We start from the raw sequence: 20,422 nt of genomic DNA, 5'->3' as shown, positions 1-20,422 counted from the left end.
GATGTTGTTTGGTTCACATTTTTATAACGTGATAGCTAACCGATAACGTTAAGTCCAACCGTAATCGGATACCACGCTAGGAATTGATATCGGCATATTCAAAATTGTTATCGCTGGTACTCGAGTGTGGATCATTACCGTTGTCATTTACGTTACATTCCGTTCACCAAACAACACCTAAGACTAGCGCATAAAACTTGGCTCACTCTCAAATTAAGGATCAGTGAACTTCTAAGCAACCATATCCACAAAAAAAAGGAGGAGAAAAGTAGCGAAGAGCCTCTAGTCGTGTATGAGAGTAGTGGAGATCAACGGCAAGCAAAATGAGAGAAGAGGTATAGATAGGTCTCAAGCCAAAACTAGCCATTTGAACTGACCTAGCCAAGGCAGTTTAGGAACCTAGCCTAGTAGTCTTTTGAAAGAGGGGCCACAGTTTGTCGTGGCGATGAGTTTGGGTCCGCAAACATGACGAATTCTTGGTGATGCGTTGTTGATGATCGCTTCCTAGTTCAGGTGGTAGTGGGATGGCCAGATTTCCTTCATCATCCGTTGTTGCCCCTCAGTTTGGGCCCTCTTGAGTTTCAAGGAATTGGGTTGCCCCCGCATTCCCGACCTCCCGATAAGACACCACATCGGGCGTCGTGACACGTGACTTTAGCCCACGAGTCCTAGGGCCCTTCTTGTATGTCCTTTTGTGGCCTTCCCATCGGGAGCCCTTCGGGGTCCTTGGCATCGCCAGTTCCCAAGGAGTGGCAGGTGGTGTGGCTGGCGCCCGTCCCCAACAACGATGAAAACCAAAGTCCTAAAGGCGATCTCGGACCTAGGGGTGAAGGCGCCACTAGAAATGATCAGCGCCATCGGAGACAAAATAGGATACGCTGAGGCCCCTACATGGCGCGCCAACTATCATAGTTCGATGAGTAAATTTGTAGGTTATGCGAGTGTTAGCATGCCACTGTCCTGATAGCCTTGCTCGAAGCGAGCCTAAGAAAGAGAGTTTTGACTGGTTCAAAGTGAACTTTAACCTCGTCCATTCATGGACCGATGGTACTTACTCCTGGCAGCTCTCTAGGATCATATATTGTCCGTACAGACCAACACGAGTCTTTTGTGTGCACTTTGTCCTCACATGCGCACCTCAGAAAACTTCTCTGTCGGTCACCCATCCCAAGATCCAAGCCAACCACAGTTAACTTGAAGGTTCTTTCAAGATAGGCTTCCGAAAAGGAAGATGCACCTTGTTGATATGAGTACTCTATTAATTCTATTAACAGCTCGTTCCACTGGTGTCCATTGTCGTAGCCTTCGAGGCATAGGTGTTCATAGTCATGACCAACTTCCCTGGTGGTTCCATACGTTCGTGTTCCCCCATCCCATAGGTCCGTTTCTAGATAATACTGTGGTAAGGCTGCCATGCTCAATGTCTTTCCTGAGGTTCGATCACTGGGGTCTCTGGTTACATTGTCCTAAGACCCCCTTCCCGTCGAGGGTGCCCCAGGAAAGAAAGAGTGGTGTGGTGTTGAGTTTTGCCAAAGACCCATCCGACAATAGGCAAGAAAAACTTGAAGCACTTGATTTCAGAAGAGAAAAAGTAACATAGCAGGTTTTGCGATGGGGGTTCCCGCTCGTTACTCTGTCGAGTTCGTCGTTGTTCGTCCTATCTCGTTCGACTCCTGGTATGCTTCCTATCCTGAAAGTGGCCAAAGGGAAAGAGAAAGAAGGGGAAAAAGGGAGAGAAAGGACCAAGGCTTTAACCAAGGTTCACCCCCTGTTTACCGTGTTTGGCATCAAGAGCAGTTCCAAAAACGTGCTTTATTCATAACTGTTCGAGGGTTTTACAAGTAGGGCGCAGATTCGCTTCGACCGGGCATATACTACGGGCTCTTGTCGGAGGCATTATGTCTGATGATCCCTCCGACTCCTATCATGTGTGGCGCCCCACTTTGCTTGTACCGCCGATGGGGCCACAGAAGCTGGGTGGTCGTCGTTCCTCGCTCGCAGGGGAACTATGGTCCGAGTCCGTGCAGAGCGTGTCGAAGATGAGGCCCCCACCGTCGTCGGCCACCCGTACAAACTCTAATTCATCGAAGGTGGGGAGATGGCCACAGGCCACTAGGGTAGCGATCACCATCGGGGCATGGTGCAGCCGAGGCGGGATGGCGACAGGGCTGTCGCTAGCGCCATCGTAGTAGGACATTGTTTCCGCATCGTATAACACGGAAAGCACCACGAAGGATGCAAAAAAAGTCAACAGATTGACATACGTGGGGTTTGGCCCTATATGGACCGTGATCTGTCGCCTTATTTCATCAACCTCAGAAGGCGAGGCTGGCATGTGCCTCTCACGCTGCCCAGGCGGAGCAAGGTTGAGGCTGCCATGGGCCTCCGAAACTGTATCAGGACTCTCGAGCGGAGGAGGCCATGTGGGCGCCACACTAACCATATCGCCCTCCTAGTTGATTACGAAATCAAGATTTCCAAAGCGGATGGCCGCTCCGGGGGTGTAGTCGATGCGGAGGCCACTACTGGCCCTCGCGGTTGTGCCAAGATTCCTTGGTGGAGGAGCTAGGCTTCCGGGGCCCTGCCCACTTCGCCTTCGTCGTCGAGGCTCCCGGAATGGATCGTTGTTCTGGGAGACCGACTGGTGTCGCAGCTAGCCATCCGAACCTTGAAGAACTTCGTCAGGAACGTGCATGCCCCTACCTAACGCGCCAAACCATTGGTGTTTCAAGCCTCGCTCCGATAAGTAAATTTGTTGTGCGTGTTCCGAGCTTCAGACGGTGTGCATGGTGGGCGTAAGATTTATACTGGTTCGAGCAGAACGTCCCTACTTCCAGTCATCGGCGACTTGCGCTACCGGCACCATTGATGATCAAAGCTTGTAGTAGAGGTTACAAGCAAGCGAGAGAGGGAGGAGAGGTTCCCAAGTCCCTTATCATGGTCGAGGTGGTTACAAAGTGGAGTCATAGCAAAGTCTTGGCTTGGCGACGGGGCTCTGACCTCTGGGTCCTCCTCCTGTTCATCGGTCCTTCTGGGCATCTTTTCGTATGGGGTCCATCCTTACGTCCATCGTGTCTTCATGGATCCAAGAGTCCACTCTTGTCCGAGGGAATCCATGCCGGGGGGGTCCAAAGTTGAGCCAACCTCCTCCTTTATAGGCTAAAGAGGGGGTCGGCCAGCGATGGCTTCCTCAAGAAGGAGCCACCGAACTATGGTACAACCGAGCGTTCTACCATGGGGTAAGGCCACACTTCCTCGAGGGGCCCAGGGTCGTTTGGTTGTCTCGTATTCTTTATGGTGGTTGTCGTGAGCAGTGTGGGGCCTGAGCACCATCATGTGGGCTATGCCGACCCTTTTGCATTCGTGGCCTGGGGATCGACGCGGTTCGTCATGTTGTGCCTTGCCAAAGGTCTGCGCACTTGGACCTAGTCTCGATAGGTAATGAGTGCTCCATAGGTCGGGGGTGTGCGGGTCATAAATGCGTCGTAGTCTGAGAGGTTGGTAGGTCATGAGAGCTATGTGGTCCGAGGAGCTCGTAGACTATTAGTAGGAGGTGGAGCGACACCTCCGATGTGGCTCGGCGCCAGCCGCAGTTAATGCGGCCGATCACTTATGACGGGTCGATCTCGGACCAAGCGAGGGATCCACTCGAGTGGTTTTTCTTTCGGTATGCCCGGCCCCATGTTAGACTCCGCCACTCTCGACCTCGCGCTCGGTGCCATGGGGCTTGTCCGAGGGCGAGTTCCTCTATGGTAGACGCTACATGTCTACTTTAGCTGACCGACAGGCCTCAATTGTCAGGACATGCTCGCTCATTGAAGGGTCCTAGAGACTAGGATCTTATCCGGACAGCTAAGCACCACCAATATCTTCTACTTCCTCTTGTAGAGGATGTCCTATCATAGGGGGCATAATAACCCTTTTTGTATGTGACCCATATACCGGTTTATATAATAGAGCCATAGAGGATGTCTAAATGGACAATGGTATTATTTAGGAAAGGTTTTTTTATTGTGGATAGATCGGAAAGAACAGAACTTTGAATGTCAAATAGAGAAAATGAAATATCTCTAGAGTCACATGAATTTTTTTTCTTTTTTTCCTTGTTGCCCAATGTAGACCACCATGTGACCCTCTTGTTTGGTGGCAAATGGTTTTCCATGCGCCCCAACCTTGGCCGCTGCTATTTTGGACCATGCCGACGAGGAGCAAACTACTGAAACTAGGCAGGCAGAAATTTTGTAAAGAAGCACACAGTATGGTACATATAATAACAATATGCCTACATAAATATATTATGTGTATATAAATTAAGTTAAAGCGGCAGCAGCCGAGTCTAGTATTGGGAGAAGCGGCAAGCAAAGCAACGGCCAATAAAGATAAGCGGGGCGAAGGGTCCATCACGACCACGACGTCGCCCCTGCGACCACAGAGAAAGTATAACTCCTCCAGCCTGGATGGGGTCGATGGCCGAACACGCATCTCGCGCACGGGGCAACGCCGAGCTTCCCGCTGCCTGCTCCGTGCTCGCTCGAGTGGCGGCAGCAAGATAGAGCGAAGGAGTGAACTTTCTTTTGTTTTGGTTGAGAAGAGGCCACCAATCCGCATCGTCGAAGGGGCTCGCTGGCCGCTTTCTTTAAAGTTTAAGCGCTCCCGCGGTGGAGGCCGAATCACTCCTGGCCACTTCGGCATCTGCCGATGCCGATGCCTCCACTGCCCCTCCGCTCCGTTGCCGCTGCATAAATACCCCTCCTCGCCGCTCCGGGCTGACCAAGGGCTCCCCGCCTTCCGACTCCGGCAGGGAGAGGCGAAACCTTTGGTCGGTTCGTTACGCGCGTTGATGACGGAGCTGTGGATGGAGGTGCTGCCGCCCTACTTCGCGGGGCAGGCGGGCGGGTGGTTCCTGCTGGACAGGCGGGCCGGGCCCGGGGCGTGGACGCTCGAGGAGAACAAGATGTTCGAGCGCGCGCTGGCGCGCGTCGACTGGGACGCGCCGGACCGGTGGGAGCGCGTGGCCGCGGTGCTGCCCAGGAGGACGGTGGCCGACGTCGCGGCGCACTACGATGACCTGGAGGTCGATGTCGGCTCCATCGAGGCCGGCTTCGTACCCTTCCCCCGCTACGGCGGCTGCGGCGGCGGCACGTCGCAATCGGCCGCCGGGTTCACGTTCGAGTGGGACGGCGACGCGGGCGGGACGGGCTTTAATAAGCGCTCCTGCTACGTGGTTGGCGGCGGCGGCAAGCGCGAGTGTCGGGGACCATAATTAGGGGTACCCTCAAGACGCCTAATTCTCAGCTGTTAACCCCCATCAGCATAAAGCTGCAGAGGCCTGATGGGTTTGATTAAGTCAGGGATCAGTCCATACGAGCGACTCGATCGCGCCTCGCCCGAGCCTAGCCTCGGGCAAGGGCAGCCGACCCTGAGGTGTTTCCGTCTCGCCCGAGGCCCCCTTTTTACGGCAGACGCATCTCCGGCTCGCCCGAGGCCTTGCCTTCGTTGAGAAGCAACCCTAACTAAATCACCGCGCCAACCGACCAAGTCACCGGGGCATTTAACGCAAAGAGTGAGACCGACGGGCGACCAGGCTTTGCCAGAGGTGCCATAGGAGGCTCCGCCCGACCCCAGGGCTCGGACTCGGGCTAAGGCCCCGGAAGACGGCGAACTCCGCTCCGCCCGACCCAGGGCTCGGACTCGGGCTAAGGCCCCGGAAGACGGCGAACTCCGCTCCGCCCGACCCAGGGCTCGGACTCGGGCTAAGGCCCCGGAAGACGACGAACTCCGCTCCGCCCGACCCAGGGCTCGGACTCCGCCCTGGCCTCTGCCGAACGACCTCCGCCTCGCCCGACCCAGGAGCTCGGGCTCGGCCTCGGCCATGCAGGACAGACTCGACCTCGACTTCGGAGGAGCCTTCACGTCGCCCGACCTAGGACACAAGACCGCCACGTCGACAGGAAGCGTCATCATCACCCTGCCCTGAGCCGACTTGGGTCGCAGAGAACAAGACCGGCGTCCCATCTGGCCAGCTCCGCCAGATAGGCAATGATGGCGCCCCACTAGACCCATGACGACGGTGACTCTCGGCTCCCTTACGAAAGCAGGGAGACGTCAGCAAGAGCACAGCTGTTCCAACAGCTGTCCCTCCATCAGGCTCCGTTACTCCTCCGACAGCCACGACGCCACACCGGCTGGGTGCCAAGATCTCTCCGGCTGCCACCTTGGCATGTACTTAGGGCACTAGCTCTCCCCCGCCAGACACGTAGCACCTTGCTACACCCCAATTTTGTACACCTGGATCCTCTCCTTACGCCTATAAAAGGAAGGACCAGGGCCTTCTTAGAGAAGGTTGGCCTCGCGGGAACGAGGGCAGGGGCAGGCGCTCTCTTGGGGCCGCTCGCTCCCCTCACCCGCGCGGACGCTTGTAACCCCCTACTGCAAGCGCACCCGACCTGGGCGCGGGACGAACACGAAGGCCGCGGGATCTCCGCCTCCCTCACCACGACCCGGCTCCGGCCACCGACCTCGCTCTCTCCCCCCTTCGCGCTCGCCCACGCGCTCGACCCATCTGGGCTGGGGCACGCGGCACACTCACTCGTCGGCTCGGGGACCCCCCGGTCTCGAAACGCCGACAGTTGGCGCGCCAGGTAGGGGCACGCTGCGTGTTGACGAGCAGTTTCCCGTCAAGCTCCAGATGGGCAGTCTCCAACGACCTCTCCAACCCGGGACGGTGCTCCGTTTCGGGAGCCTCGAGTTCATGTCTCTCGACAGCGGCTACGACATGGTACTCCTTCCACCGCCGTGCGGCGGCGACAATGGCGGTCGACAGCCCGCCCGCCGGCGGCGGAACCGACGACGTCTTTCCCGCGTGGGGGAAGAACAACATTCGAGCTCGCCCCATCCTCTCCCTCGCCATCGGAGGAGGAGGCGGGGCAACCAGGGCCGAGCGGGAGGCTGCGCTCCGACGGTTGTCGAGCAAATCGACATCCCCAGTGCCCCGACGAAGGACACGCTAGGCGTCACCCTCGCGTTCGAGGCGAAGGCGAGCGCCATCCCCCCGCAACACGTCGACCCCGGGCAGGTGGACGACGCCAGCACGCTCACGAAGGGCCTGCAGGACGTCGCCCTCGTACCCAAGACGACGGCGCGATCAGCCCCCGACGTGACTTCGTCGCTCTTCGTCGACCAAAAGGTACCGACTGCTTCCCATCCTTCGTCATTTCGACTCGACCTCAACCCGCCTGGCGACCTCGTCCTGGCGGGCACTCACGTTGAGGCGAGTGCAACCCCTCTGGGGTTTTATGTGCGGTCGCCTTAGGACCGATTGACGGGCGTCTCGACCTACGGGCCCTCTGGGTCCGAGGAAGATGACGACCCCAGCATCTGCTGGGATTTCTCCGGATCTGGCAACCCCAGTGCCATGCGGGACTTCATGACCGCATGTGACTACTGCCTCTCCGACTGTTCCGACGGCAGCCGCAGCCTTGACGACGAGGACTGCGGCCCGAGCCGCGAATGTTTCCACGTCGAGCTAGGGGATCCCTACGGAGGCAGCTGTCTCGGCATGCCGGAAGATGGTGATCCCCCTAGGCCAGCGCCTCGCGCCGACATCCCGCGGGAGCTAGCTGTGGTCCCCGTTCCGGTGGGGGGTCACGACCCACAGCTCGAGCAAGTCCGCGGGGCGCAGGCCGGGCTCGATGAGGGAGCAGGAACGCTCGAGGCAATCCGCCGGGACGTCGGGCAGGTATGGGCGGGCCAGCCCCCGGCCGGAGAAATACGTCACCAGCCCCAGGGTCTCCAGCACCGCATCGCCAACGATGCCAGGGGCAGACCGCCACCCGCATCCGGTGGAACCGGTCAGGACCTGGCAGCCGCAGCGATGCTCCTCCGCGCGATGCCGGAGTCATCAACCACCGAGGGTCGGCGAATCCAGGGAGAGCTCAAGCATCTCCTGGAAGGCGCTGCGGCCCGGCGGGCCGAGAGCTCTGCCTCCCGAAGGCAGGGGTACCCCTCGGAACCTCGCGCCGCAACTTCCCGACTCACGCGGGAAGCCTCGGTCTATACCGGGCGCACGCGCAACACCGCGCCTGCGGCCCCGGGCCACCTCGGCGACGAGCACCTTCATCGCGACCGTCGGGCTCGCCTCGACGAAAGGGTGCACCGAGGCTATCACCCCAGGCGTGGGGGACGCTACGACAGCGGGGAGGATCGGAGTCCCTCGCCCGAGCCACCCGGTCCGCAGGTCTTCAGCCGAGCCATTCGGCGGGCGCCGTTCCCGACCCGATTTCGACCCCCGACTACTATCACAAAGTACTCGGGGGAAACGAGGCCGGAATTGTGGCTCGCGGACTACCGCCTGGCCTGCCAACTGGGAGGAACGGACGACGACAACCTCATCATCCGCAACCTCCCCCTGTTCCTCTCCGACACTGCTCGCGCTTGGTTGGAGCACCTGCCTCCGGGGCAGATTTCCAACTGGGAGGATTTGGTCCAAGCTTTCGCCGGCAACTTCCAGGGCACGTACGTGCGCCCCGGGAATTCCTGGGACCTCCGAAGCTGTCGGCAACTGCCGGGAGAGTCTCTTCGGGACTACATCCGGCGATTCTCGAAGCAGCGCACCGAGCTGCCCAACATCACTGACTCCGATGTCATCGGCGCGTTCCTTGCCGGCACCACCTGCCGTGACCTGGTGAGCAAGTTGGGTCGCAAGACCCCCACCAGGGCGAGCGAGCTGATGGACATCGCCACCAAGTTCGCCTCCGGCCAGGAGGCGGTCGAGGCCATCTTCCGAAAGGACAAGCAGCCCCAGGGCCGCCCGTCGGAAGATGCTCCCGAGGCGTCTGCTCCGCGCGGCGCCAAGAAAAAAGGCAGGAGGGAGTCGCAAGCGAAACGCGACGCTCCCGACGCAGACCTTGTCGCCGCCACCGAGCATAAGAACCCTCGGAAGCCCCTCGGAGGTGCTAACCTCTTCGACAAGGCACTCAAGGAGACGTGCCCCTACCATCAGGGGCCCGTCAAGCACACCCTCGAAGAGTGCGTCATGCTTCGGCGCCATTTCCACAGGGCCGGGCCACCCGCAGAGGGTGGCAGGGCCCGCGACGACGACAAAAGGGAAGATCGCCAAGCAGGAGAGTTCCCCGAGGTCCGCGACTGCTTCATGATCTACGGAGGGCATGCGGCGAATGCCTCGGCTCGGCATCGTAAGCAAGAGCGTCGGGAGGTCTGCTCGGTGAAGGTGGCGGCACCAGTCTACCTAGACTGGTCCAACAAGCCCATCACCTTCGACCGGGACGACCACCCCGACCACGTGCCGAGCCCGGGAAAGTACCCGCTCGTCGTCGACCCCGTCATCGGCGATGTCAGGCTCACCAAGGTCCTGATGGATGGGAGCAGCTGCCTCAATATCATCTACGCCGAGACCCTCAGGCTCCTGCGCGTCGATCTGTCATCCGTCCGAGCAGGCGCTGCGCCCTTCCACGGGATCATTCCTGGGAAGCGCGTCCAGCCCCTCGGACAGCTCGACCTCCCTGTCTGCTTCGGAACACCCTCCAACTTCCGAAGGGAGACTTTGACGTTCGAGGTGGTCGGGTTCCGAGGAACCTACCACGCAGTGCTGGGAAGGCCATGCTACGCAAAGTTCATGGCCATCCCCAACTACACCTACCTGAAGCTCAAGATGTCGGGCCCCAACGGGGTCATCACCGTCGGCCCCACGTACAAACACGCGTTCGAATGCGATGTGGAGTGCGTGGAGTACGCTGAGGCCCTCGCCGAGTCCGAGGCCCTCATCGCCGACCTGGAAAGCCTCTCCCGAGAGGTGCCGGACGTGAAGCGACATGCCGGCAACTTCGAGCCAGCGGAGACGGTTAAGGCCGTCCCGCTCGACCCCAGTGGCAACACATCCAAGCAGATCCGGATCAGTTCCGGGCTCGACCCCAAATAGGAAGCAGTACTCGTCGACTTTCCCCGCGCAAACGCCGACATTCTTGCGTGGGGTCCCTCGGACATGCCCGGCATACCAAGGGATGTCACCGAGCACTCGCCGGATATTCGGGCAGGAGCCCGACTCGTCGAACGGCCTCTGCACGGACGACGCCTGGGGGCTGCGCCCTTCCCCCACTCACACACGAGAATCAGTCATCAAGGAAGGGTCGGCCTCGCCCCGGCGGAACCCGACCCTTCCTCGGGGGCTAAAAAGGGGGAACCCCTCTCGTCGAGTTTGGGTGCACCTTTCCGCGTCAAAGAAATTCTTTTTTCGATCAAGAAGGGGTTTTTGCGTTCTCCCGGATGCGTCAGAAGCAGGGTCCCGAGGAGCGAACTTGGGTACAAATAAGTGGCGAGACCGACTGAGCCGAGGAACACCTATGCCCCCGGGCTAGGGACACCTCACTCATCGTCTGCCACGAAAAAGGACCAGGCTCGGGAAATCACCCTGTTGTTGACAAGTCGGGCCAGGCGCGCAAATTGAAACTGAAAAGAGTATGACTTCACACAAGAAAAATAAAGTGTCTAGGCCCCGGCGGCCGCGGCAAAGCGTACATCCAACAAAAATTGCCCCAACAAAGGTCAGGCGTCGCCTTGGGAAGGCGCCGCGCCCTCAGTTCCACCCCCGCCGTCGGTAAGGTCCACCTCCGCTTCCGGCGGCGGCACAAGAGGAAGAATCTCCGCCTCGAAGATGGTCGCCAGCGCCGCGCTCGGACCCGCAGCGACCGCGTCGAGCCGCTGGACTTCTGCCAGGGCGGCCTCGTCTTCGTCAGGAAGGCAATACCCCTCACTGACCCGCTCCAGGTCCACGACGTAATGGGAAGCGAGCACGGCGAAGGCCCGCCTGACGCCGTGGTGTAGCGCCCCGCGGACTTTACCGCGCGCGTAATCACCTAAGGCTTGAAGACGGCTTTGGGGGGAGCTTCCTGAAGGGACATCGCCGGGACCAAGGGTCCGATAGATATCCGAGACGGCCTCGGACATAGCCGCGAGATCGGCCTCCCTCTGCTCAGCAGCCCCAGCGAGCGCCTCGGCGAGCGCTTTGGCAGACTCATCAAGGGCAGACTCAAGCTCTGCGAACAACCAGAAGAAAGATCTCAAACGCGAGCGGAAGAAACGGACAAGAACGAGAACCGAAGACGGTCGAGGCATACCTCTGGCTCGGACGCGCTGCTCCGAGGCCGCGACTTGGGCTGCGGCCAGATCGGCCGCGAGGGTCTTGGCCCGGCTTTTGGCCTCGGCAGCCTGGCCCCGAGATTGGTCCCGCTCCTCGGCAACCTGGACGAGCTCCGACCGCTGCCGTAGCACCTCTGTGCGCGCCGCCGCCGCCTCGGCCCTCAGGTCAGCGCAGAGCAACTGGAGGTCCGCTATCTTAGCGTCCTGCTGAGAAAGGCGCGCGGTAGCCCCGACGAGCGAAGTCCTCAGGGACCGCAGCGAGCCCCAGACGTCGGCCTCGCGGCGGATGAACGACGACTTGGCGGCGCTCCGGTCCGTCAGATCCTGGAAAGAAAAAAAAGGCATCACGACGAACGCCTCGCTCGCAGAAGGGAGAAGGTATGCCTGAAACCGTTACCTGGAGGATTTTGGGGACGTCCCCGCAGAGAACCTCCAGCGACGATCGGAGCGAACCCACCGTTGCTTCCGCACGCTTGCGGAGCTCGTCCCAGGACTGGTCCTCCTCTTCGTCGTCGAGAACGAAGATAGGGTCCGAAGCCTCGCGGGTCCGGAATCGGAGCAACTGGCCCCGGGCCTCGGGGCTCCGCCGCACAGCGACAAGGCTGCCGCCCGCCTGGATGAACTGCGCGTCCACGCCCACCTCTTCCGAGGCCCCGGGCGCCGACGCTGCGGCCGTCTCGACGCCGGCGGCAACCATATGCTCTCCGACTGGGACGGTGCCAACTGCGGTAGTGGCAGACGCCGGCATGGCCGACACGGCAGGCGGGCTCGGGACCGCGTCGGCGCCGGCCGCCTCCCCGATCACGATGGCCGCCTCGGCAGAGGAGCCCACTTCGGGGACCTGCTCCCCCGGAACATGCGACGCCTGAGCCCCGTGCGGCGGAGCGCCCTGCGAAAGGGTCGGCTGAGCGGTGGGGCCCGAAATGGCGCCAGCTGCCTGGACCGACGCCGTCTTGAGGGCCTTCCGAGGCGCCAGGTCGGTAAGGCCATGGCTCCGCTTGCTGGAAAAAAGAAGAAAGGGAAAATCACGGCCAAGACGTATGAATGAAGCGCCGGGACGGAGACATTCCAAGGTACTTACCCGCTCCGGGCCATGATCCACTGTGCCTGGGGGGAGGTCTCTTGGCTCCCGCTCCCTGGAACCACCGCCGAGGTCCGCCTCGCCGACAGCCCCGGCACCGCCCTCGCCTTGGACGCCCCTGACGCCCGGGAGGCGGACTGCCCAGGCGCCGCCATGGCAACCTGAGGACCGCTCCCCCGTGCTGCCGGCGCGGGGGACGGTTCTCGAGGGACGGACCCCTCGGCCCGGCTCCTTGGAGTCGCGTCAGCTCCTCCAGCCGAGGGGTCAAGAACCCTCTCGGGTTGCCCCCGCCCCTCAGGTCGGGGATCCGGCGCCTCGGCTCCAGGAACCGACGACATCGGCCCGCTCGGTGGCTGACTCGACAGCTCCCGGCCACACCCCAAGCCGGGGCTGAGGCCGAGACGGGCGGCCATGTCATCCTCCTCCTCTTCGTCGTCGTCATCGTCATCGTCGGACGTCTCCGGCGACAGCTCCCTGGGAAGTCCTTCCCTCTCCTGCTGGCGACGGCGTTTCTCCAGGGCGTCCCGAGCCCGCCTCCGCTTGCGGGCCCGGGCCTTCTCCGCATCCTTTTTCTTCTTCTCCTCCTCCGCGGCGACCCGCCGCGCCGCCCGACCCACCGCGTCCTCCGGGACCCGCGGCAGGGAGGGTTTGTGCCGCCCCACCTCCTAAAAAGGGGGGAGGGGGAAATAAACCCAATCGTGAGAACCAGGAGCAACCCGGTATATGAGGAAGGAAGGAGCGAACACTCACCAGAGCGACGCACCCCTGGTCGGGGCGCATTCGAGGCTGGGAGAAGGCGTGGGGGTCTGGCTTCCCCATCGCGGCCGACACCCGCCATTGGAGGGCGTCATGGGGAAGAGGATCAGGGGACATCCGTGACCCCTCCCAGTCGGCCTCCTGGGTCATCTCCCAAAGCGACAGCCGCCGCTCCGCCAAGGGGAGCACCCTCCGACGGTGGATGGCGGCAACCACTCCCGCGGCGGTGAGTCCTCCCTCCCGCAACGCCTTCAGGGCCTGGAGAAGAGGTTCGAGGTTCTTCTGCCTCTCGTGTGGAGTCCCGTGGCGCCAGGCGTCAGGAGCGGCGGTGACAACCCGCTGAGAGAACGGCGGGAGCAACTCTTCGTCATTCCGGAGGTAGAACCACCGGCGCTGCCAACCCTTGTTTGAGGATGCGAGGACGGCAGGGATATACTGCGACGACCGCAACTGCCTCAACAAAAGGGTGCAGCCGCCGGCCCGCACCGCTGCGCGGACCTTCCTCTCCCCCGTCGGCGAGGCAAAAAGCTCGGCAAAGAAGAGATGAGTCCACAAATCCCAATGGGGGGCGATCCCCAAATACCCCTCGCACACCGCTACGAAGATAGCGGCCTGCGAGATGGAGTTGGGGGTGAGGTTGTGCAACTCCACCCTGTAATGGAACAGGATGGCCCGCATGAAGCGGCTCGACGGCACACCAAATCCCCGCTCATGGAAGGAGATGAAGCTCACGACGTACCCCGGCGGAGAGGATGGAGCGACTCCGCCCGCGGGAGGAATCCATTCCGGCCGCTGCTCATCGGTGAGAGGGCGGAGCAAACCCTCGCCGACGAGGTCCTCCAGATCACCCGCCGTCACCGTGGAGAAGGGCCACGGGTCGCGCGGCGGGATGATGGTCACCCGGTCAGCCATCGCCAAGGCAGAAAGGGTGGCGGCGCGAAGGACAGGGGAGAGCGGTTTTATTTTCCTGGCTAGATCTCTCAGGCTGCAAAAAACCTAAGAGGGAGACGAGAAGCGGAGTCGAGAACCGTCACCGGACCCTCTCCGGGGTATATGAAGGCCAAGGTGAAGACGGTTCCAACGTACCGTCCGAACCGGACGCGGGGTTCAAAAAACGCAAAACAAAACAGCCGTTCCTCGAACGGCTCGCGCACGCGCAACGGCAGCCTCGCCAACCGCTCGCCCCGGCGCATTAACTCCGCGGCTGGACAGGCGACGTTTCTGGCAGGAGCAGCTGGCGACGCTTCGCTTTCGCCAAAACGACCACACCAAAAAAGGTACGCCACGTCGCTCAATTTCGTATCTTTTTCCCTTTTTCCTCTTTCTCTATCTCTTGCAACAGGGACCGGGAAGGGGGATACCCCCAAAGGGATCCTTCCCCGTGAAGGAACTAGGCTCCGAGCCTCCTTACTGATCAGGGGTTCGAAGGCTGGCCCCCCGAAGGGTTCAACGGCCGCCTCAGATCGCGTGGGCCCGACACCCACTACTGGTCAGGGGTTCGAAGGTCGGCCCCCCGAAAGGTTCCACGACCGCCTCAGGCTACTCGGGCTCCGCGCCCATTACTGATCAGGGGTTCGAAGGGTTCACAGTTGCCTCAGACACCGAGCGAGGGATGACCAGGGGTACGTTCGATACATAACCAAGGCTCGGGCTGCGCTCCTGAGGTACCCTAGGACATTTCCGAGACCAGCGGGAACGATCCTGTAACGGAATCCCATCGGAGGGAGGCAACGAGCCCTCGGACCCCGTCGCCAGGGGACCGGGTCCGGCAGATCACCCGCAGGTACTTTTGGGCGTGCCTCCGGGCCCCTAGCCGACCCCCAACGAACGGGGCACAGACGTCCACTCGGATTACCCGATTGCAGCTCACCGGAGACACCATGTTCGGTGCCCATCGAGGGTAACATGGCGCTCTCCCCCCCTCCTCCTTGCGGAAAGGCGACGTAGGGGCGTATGTAAAAAAGCTGAGTCTGTCCCTGATCGTCCTCTCGCCCTGTGCGGAGGCTCGGGGGCTGCTCTCGCAAACCCGGCTCCGGCCGAACCGTTGACAGCGTCAACATACCAGCCCGAGAACTTGGGCCCCGACAGTGCACCCGGGCTACGGCCTGTTCGCATGAGGGAACCGCCAGACCAGCCAAGGCATTACGCAAGGCATTAAGACCTCGAAGGAGTGAAACCACTCCTCCGAGGCCTCGGGGGCTACACCCGGCGGGTGCGCTCGCGCGCACCCACCGGAACAAAGTGCAACCGAGAAAGGCTGGTCCCCTTGCAAAAAAGTGCGACGAAAGCCTCCAAGCGAGTGCTAACACTCCCTTCGAGGCTCGGGGGCTACTGTCGGGGACCATAATTAGGGGTACCCTCAAGACGCCTAATTCTCAGCTGGTAACCCCCATCAGCATAAAGCTGCAGAGGCCTGATGGGTTTGATTAAGTCAGGGATCAGTCCATACGAGCGACTCGATCGCGCCTCGCCCGAGCCTAGCCTCGGGCAAGGGCAGCCGACCCTAAGGTGTTTCCGTCTCGCCCGAGGCCCCCTTTTTACGGCAGACGCATCTCCGGCTCGCCCGAGGCCTTGCCTTCGTTGAGAAGCAACCCTGACTAAATCACCGCGCCAACCGACCAAGTCACCGGGGCATTTAACGCAAAGAGTGAGACCGACGGGCGACCAGGCTTTGCTAGAGGTGCCATAGGAGGCTCCGCCCGACCCCAGGGCTCGGACTCGGGCTAAGGCCCCGGAAGACGGCGAACTCCGCTCCGCCCGACCCAGGGCTCGGACTCGGGCTAAGGCCCCGGAAGACGGCGAACTCCGCTCCGCCCGACCCAGGGCTCGGACTCGGGCTAAGGCCCCGGAAGACGGCGAACTCCGCTCCGCCCGACCCAGGGCTCGGACTCGAGCTAAGGCCCCGGAAGACGGCGAACTCCGCTCCGCCCGACCCAGGGCTCGGACTCGGGCTAAGGCCCCGGAAGACGACGAACTCCGCTCCGCCCGACCCAGGGCTCGGACTCCGCCCTGGCCTCTGCCGAACGACCTCCGCCTCGCCCGACCCAGGAGCTCGGGCTCGGCCTCGGCCATGCAGGACAGACTCGACCTCGACTTCGGAGGAGCCTCCACGTCGCCCGACCTAGGACACAAGACCGCCACGTCGACAGGAAGCGTCATCATCACCCTGCCCTGAGCCGACTTGGGTCGCAGAGAACAAGACCGGCGTCCCATCTGGCCAGCTCCGCCAGATAGGCAATGATGGCGCCCCACTAGACCCATGACGACGGTGACTCTCGGCTCCCTTACGAAAGCAGGGAGACGTCAGCAAGAGCACAGCTGTTCCAACAGCTGTCCCTCCATCAGGCTCCGTTACTCCTCCGACAGCCACGACGCCACACCGGCTGGGTGCCAAGATCTCTCCGGCTGCCACCTTGGCATGTACTTAGGGCACTAGCTCTCCCCCGCCAGACACGTAGCACCTTGCTACACCCCCATTTTGTACACCTGGATCCTCTCCTTACGCCTATAAAAGGAAGGACCAGGGCCTTCTTAGAGAAGGTTGGCCTCGCGGGAACGAGGGCAGGGGCAGGCGCTCTCTTGGGGCCGCTCGCTCCCCTCACCCGCGCGGACGCTTGTAACCCCCTACTGCAAGCGCACCCGACCTGGGCGCGGGACGAACACGAAGGCCGCGGGATCTCCGCCTCCCTCACCACGACCCGGCTCCGGCCACCGACCTCGCTCTCTCCCCCCTTCGCGCTCGCCCACGCGCTCGACCCATCTGGGCTGGGGCACGCGGCACACTCACTCGTCGGCTCGGGGACCCCCCGGTCTCGAAACGCCGACAGCGAGCGCGGGCCGGACCACGAGCGCAAGAAGGGCATCCCCTGGACGGAGGAGGAGCACAAGTAAGCAAGCGCACAGCACAGCCCCAGTTAGTTGATCCTCGATCTCACTTGCGCGCTAATCTCGCTTGGTTGCCTACCGTAGGCTGTTCTTGATGGGTCTGAAGAACTACGGGCGAGGGGACTGGAGGAACATCTCGCGCAACTTCGTGAGGAGCCGGACGCCGACGCAGGTGGCCAGCCACGCGCAGAAGTACTTCATCCGCCTCAGCTCCGGCGGCAAGGACAAGCGCCGGTCAAGCATCCACGACATCACCACCGTCAACCTCCCCGACGACGACGACGACGGCGATGACGACGACACCGGCGGCGGCAACCCCCCAGTCATCTCTGAGCAGTTGGGCGTCCTCGTCGACAGCAGGCCCCCGCCGCCGCACCCCTACCGCCACTTGTTGTTGCCGCACCCCTACGGCAACGTGAAACTCGAGCCCCGTCACGGCGGCTTCCTGGATGACTCTGTTCTGATGCAGAGCCACTGACTGCTGCGGCCAGTTGCAGCCTCTTGGCTGACTGGTCTTCGTGCGGCAACAACGGCACAGGAAGAGAGAAACTGCCTCTCTTCTCTGGCCACACGCCCACGCCACGCACGAGGGGAGGAGGGTTCTTGATGGTTCGTTTATACAGACAGCCCTCCGAGCTATGTGCTGTACATACGCCCACGCCCGCAGTGCAATCTGTTTCCTGTGTTATGGGAGGGAGGCACGCTACTGATTACGCTAGCCTTTTCTCTGTAATGATGTATTTATTGATCGGTTAACGTCATGCATGCATTTGCTGTCGAAGTGACAGCTTAGTTTCCTATATAGTTGCTGACTTAGAAAATGGTCAGATCACAGTTTATTTATGACTGCAAATGTCCGAGATCAGTGGAATAATATTTCGAGAGGAACGGAGTCCTAAGAGTATCTCCAACAACGTGACCTGTAAAAATGCCCTATAATTTGAAAATAAGTATATTTTATAGAATTTAGGGCACCAATAAAACACCTCGCTCCAACAGTAAAGCCCCAAATCTAGATTATAGGGCAGCCCACTACGGTGTATTATATTTGAGTCACTTGAGAGGGTGCCCTATAGTTTTTTGACAAAAATTTATGAAATATGGCACTGTTGGAGTAGTTTTTCCTGCGTAGAGCCCCATATTTCAATTTAAGGCACTAGTTTGAGGCATTGTTGGACATGCTCTAACCAGCTTTCCTCCTGCCCAATGGGAACGGAACAGAACAGAACGGAGCACCGATTAGAGCATCTCCAACAGCGTGACCTATAAAAATACCCTATAATTTGAAAATAAGTATATTTTATAGAATTTAGGGCACCAATAAAACACTCCGCTCCAACAGTAAAGCCCCAAATCTAGATTATAGGGCAGTCTACTACGGTGTAGTATATTTGAGTCACTTGAGAGGGTGCCCTATAATTTTTTGACAAAATTTTTTGAAATAGAGCACTGTTGGAGTAGTTTTTCCTGTGTAAAGCCCTATATTTTAATTTGAGGCACTAATTTGAGGCATTGTTGGAGATGCTCTTAGTTTAGCTGGAACGGAGGTTGTACACCATCCTCCTCTGGCGCACAGGCAACAAACCAACAGCGGGGGAATGATTTGGAGGTCCACCAATGGCGGAGGCACAGGGGCATCACATGCTCTCAGTCCCAGCCGCTGTCCTCCTCTTCCCCGTCTAGCTAAAAGCAGCGCTCTACCCTTGGCAATGGCAAGTGCACCGGCGCGGCGCCGAGCCCACAAGAAAGCCGGCCACAGCACCGAAAGAAACAGGCGGGCCGGGGTGTCCAAGTCGTCTTCTGTTGCCGGATGCTTCTCGGCCCCGACTTGCTCCCGGATCCACTCGGAAAGGCGTGTTTTTTTTCTCTCCCGTGGCTGAGACGAGACGGGGGCGGAAACGGGGGAATCGGACAGTTTCAGTGGCCGTGCGTGGGTAAGAACCAAAATGCCTCCATGGAGAGGGAAAGGGGATTTGATGCGGGGCCGGGTGAAGCCAACTTTTTTGCTCGGTTCTTCTGCAGGGAGACGCAATCTTGGGAGAGAATTCTGGCCTCCGGTGGTGGCTGCGGTATCTCCCATGCTCTGGACAACCGTAAGAATCTCCGGTGGTGGCTGCGTGAAAGATGGGTGTGGCTGTGATCTACACGAACATGGGTCGGGGTCCGACTTCCCAGCATAGGAATCTCACTTGAATTATATAGCGATTTCTACAAAAGAGTTTAGTTGCAAAAAGAAAAGAACTAGGAGAAAAAAAATAAAGAAAAGTTTTAGTTATTCTAGAAAAGAGTTTAGTTGCAAAAAAAGAAAGATGGACCTGGAAAAATTATCGTTGATGGCGATGTTAACACAAGAACTGCTAGTGCTAGTGGGACTCACACAACAGGACGTCGCTGGTCTCACTGTTTGCTATTGTGGCACTTGACTCAGCTCCAGAAAAAAAAATGGCTATGTTTGGTAAAGCTTTAAGATCCGGTTTGCTCAGTGCACCGTAGCAATGAAAAATATTTGTATACCTTTTTCAAAACAAACAAAGAGCAAGTGAAACTGTTATTTGTTTCGATTCATCTGTAAACCAGTAGCGAATGAGCCGAATTTAAAACTGTGTCCAGCAAGATTTCGGGTCAAGCACTACTAGGCATTATTGGTTAACGAGAGGTTTTCAACCGGCTTTTGCTCTCTCAACTAAGGATGAACACGTTCCTCTCTTCACCATTTCCGTTCCCACATTTGATCGTCCGAAAAAAATAAGAAGGTTTTATTAGGTTAATCCCGTTATCCCTGGATTGGATGAGATTGAAAAAAAAATTAAGAAAAAGTTTGACTTGTTTGGATTTAAACTCACACAATCTCATTCAATCCACATGGATTAAGAGCTAACCGAACAAGCCTGAATAGGATTCTGAAATCCGGGAAAGAGAATAGAAATGGATTATGTGGGATTGGAGAAACGAACATATACCGACCAAAATTAGAAACCTACGCAAAAACTATAAGGTCTTGTTCGGTTATTCCCATTATACATGGATTGGATGAGATTAGAAAAAATTTAGAAGAACTTTAACTTGTTTGTGATTTAAACCCACCCAATCTCACTCAATCCACATGGATTGAGAGCTAACCGAACAAGCCCTATATATGTTGCATGCTACGAGTCTTGTTAATGCCTTTGATCTTAGTAGCACTTAAAAAAAAGAGCTAATATTTCTAGTGAGAACTAAATTGTTTCTCTCTTTTTTTGAACGAACAGCACAAAGGTTGTGCCCGTTGCTATTAATATAGAAGAAATAGTTCAAGGAAAAATTAAGCTCTCATGCAAAAGCGGTACAAGCGCCCGACGAAATTGAAGAAACTCTAAAAAAAATTACACGGTAGGCAGGATCGCTTGCAATTGTATGGCTCCCGCGTCGGCCCAAAGTCTAGCCTCCTCCTTGATCACCGACAAAAGAGACCGCACATCTCGTTCCATCCGTTGAAAGGTGCACGAGTTTCTTTCTTTCCAAATTTTCTAGAGCGCGAGGAGAATTAGGGAGCGTACCCCTTTTTCT

At 58.9% G+C, this 20,422-nt stretch overlaps 1 protein-coding gene across 1 annotated transcript; it reads left to right on the top strand.

Annotated features, from left to right (window-relative positions):
- Window positions 1-4,091: 4,091 nt before the first annotated feature.
- On the top strand, window positions 4,092-17,354 carry LOC103637126 (transcription factor DIVARICATA). The gene is made up of 3 exons (XM_008659385.2): window positions 4,092-5,241; window positions 16,819-16,878; window positions 16,961-17,354. Exons 1-3 carry the CDS (start codon window positions 4,841-4,843, stop codon window positions 17,352-17,354), a joined length of 855 nt encoding a protein of 284 aa, XP_008657607.1. The 5' UTR covers window positions 4,092-4,840.
- Window positions 17,355-20,422: the final 3,068 nt, after the last annotated feature.

This window comes from Zea mays, chromosome 8 (assembly GCF_902167145.1).
Source record: "Zea mays cultivar B73 chromosome 8, Zm-B73-REFERENCE-NAM-5.0, whole genome shotgun sequence".
NCBI lineage: Eukaryota > Viridiplantae > Streptophyta > Magnoliopsida > Poales > Poaceae > Zea > Zea mays.
This window is presented reverse-complemented; position numbering and strand designations above follow the sequence as displayed.

What these genes read in the sequence shown, in the direction of transcription:
- LOC103637126 (XM_008659385.2), top strand. Translation starts at nt 4,841, where the DNA reads ATGACGGAGCTGTGGATGGAGGTGCTGCCGCCCTACTTCGCGGGGCAG. An exon ending in GTGGTTGGCGGCGGCGGCAA is followed by an intron (nt 5,242 to 16,818) that starts GCGCGAGTGTCG and finishes AAACGCCGACAG; the next exon opens with CGAGCGCGGGCCGGACCACG. An exon ending in TGGACGGAGGAGGAGCACAA is followed by an intron (nt 16,879 to 16,960) that starts GTAAGCAAGCGC and finishes TGCCTACCGTAG; the next exon opens with GCTGTTCTTGATGGGTCTGA.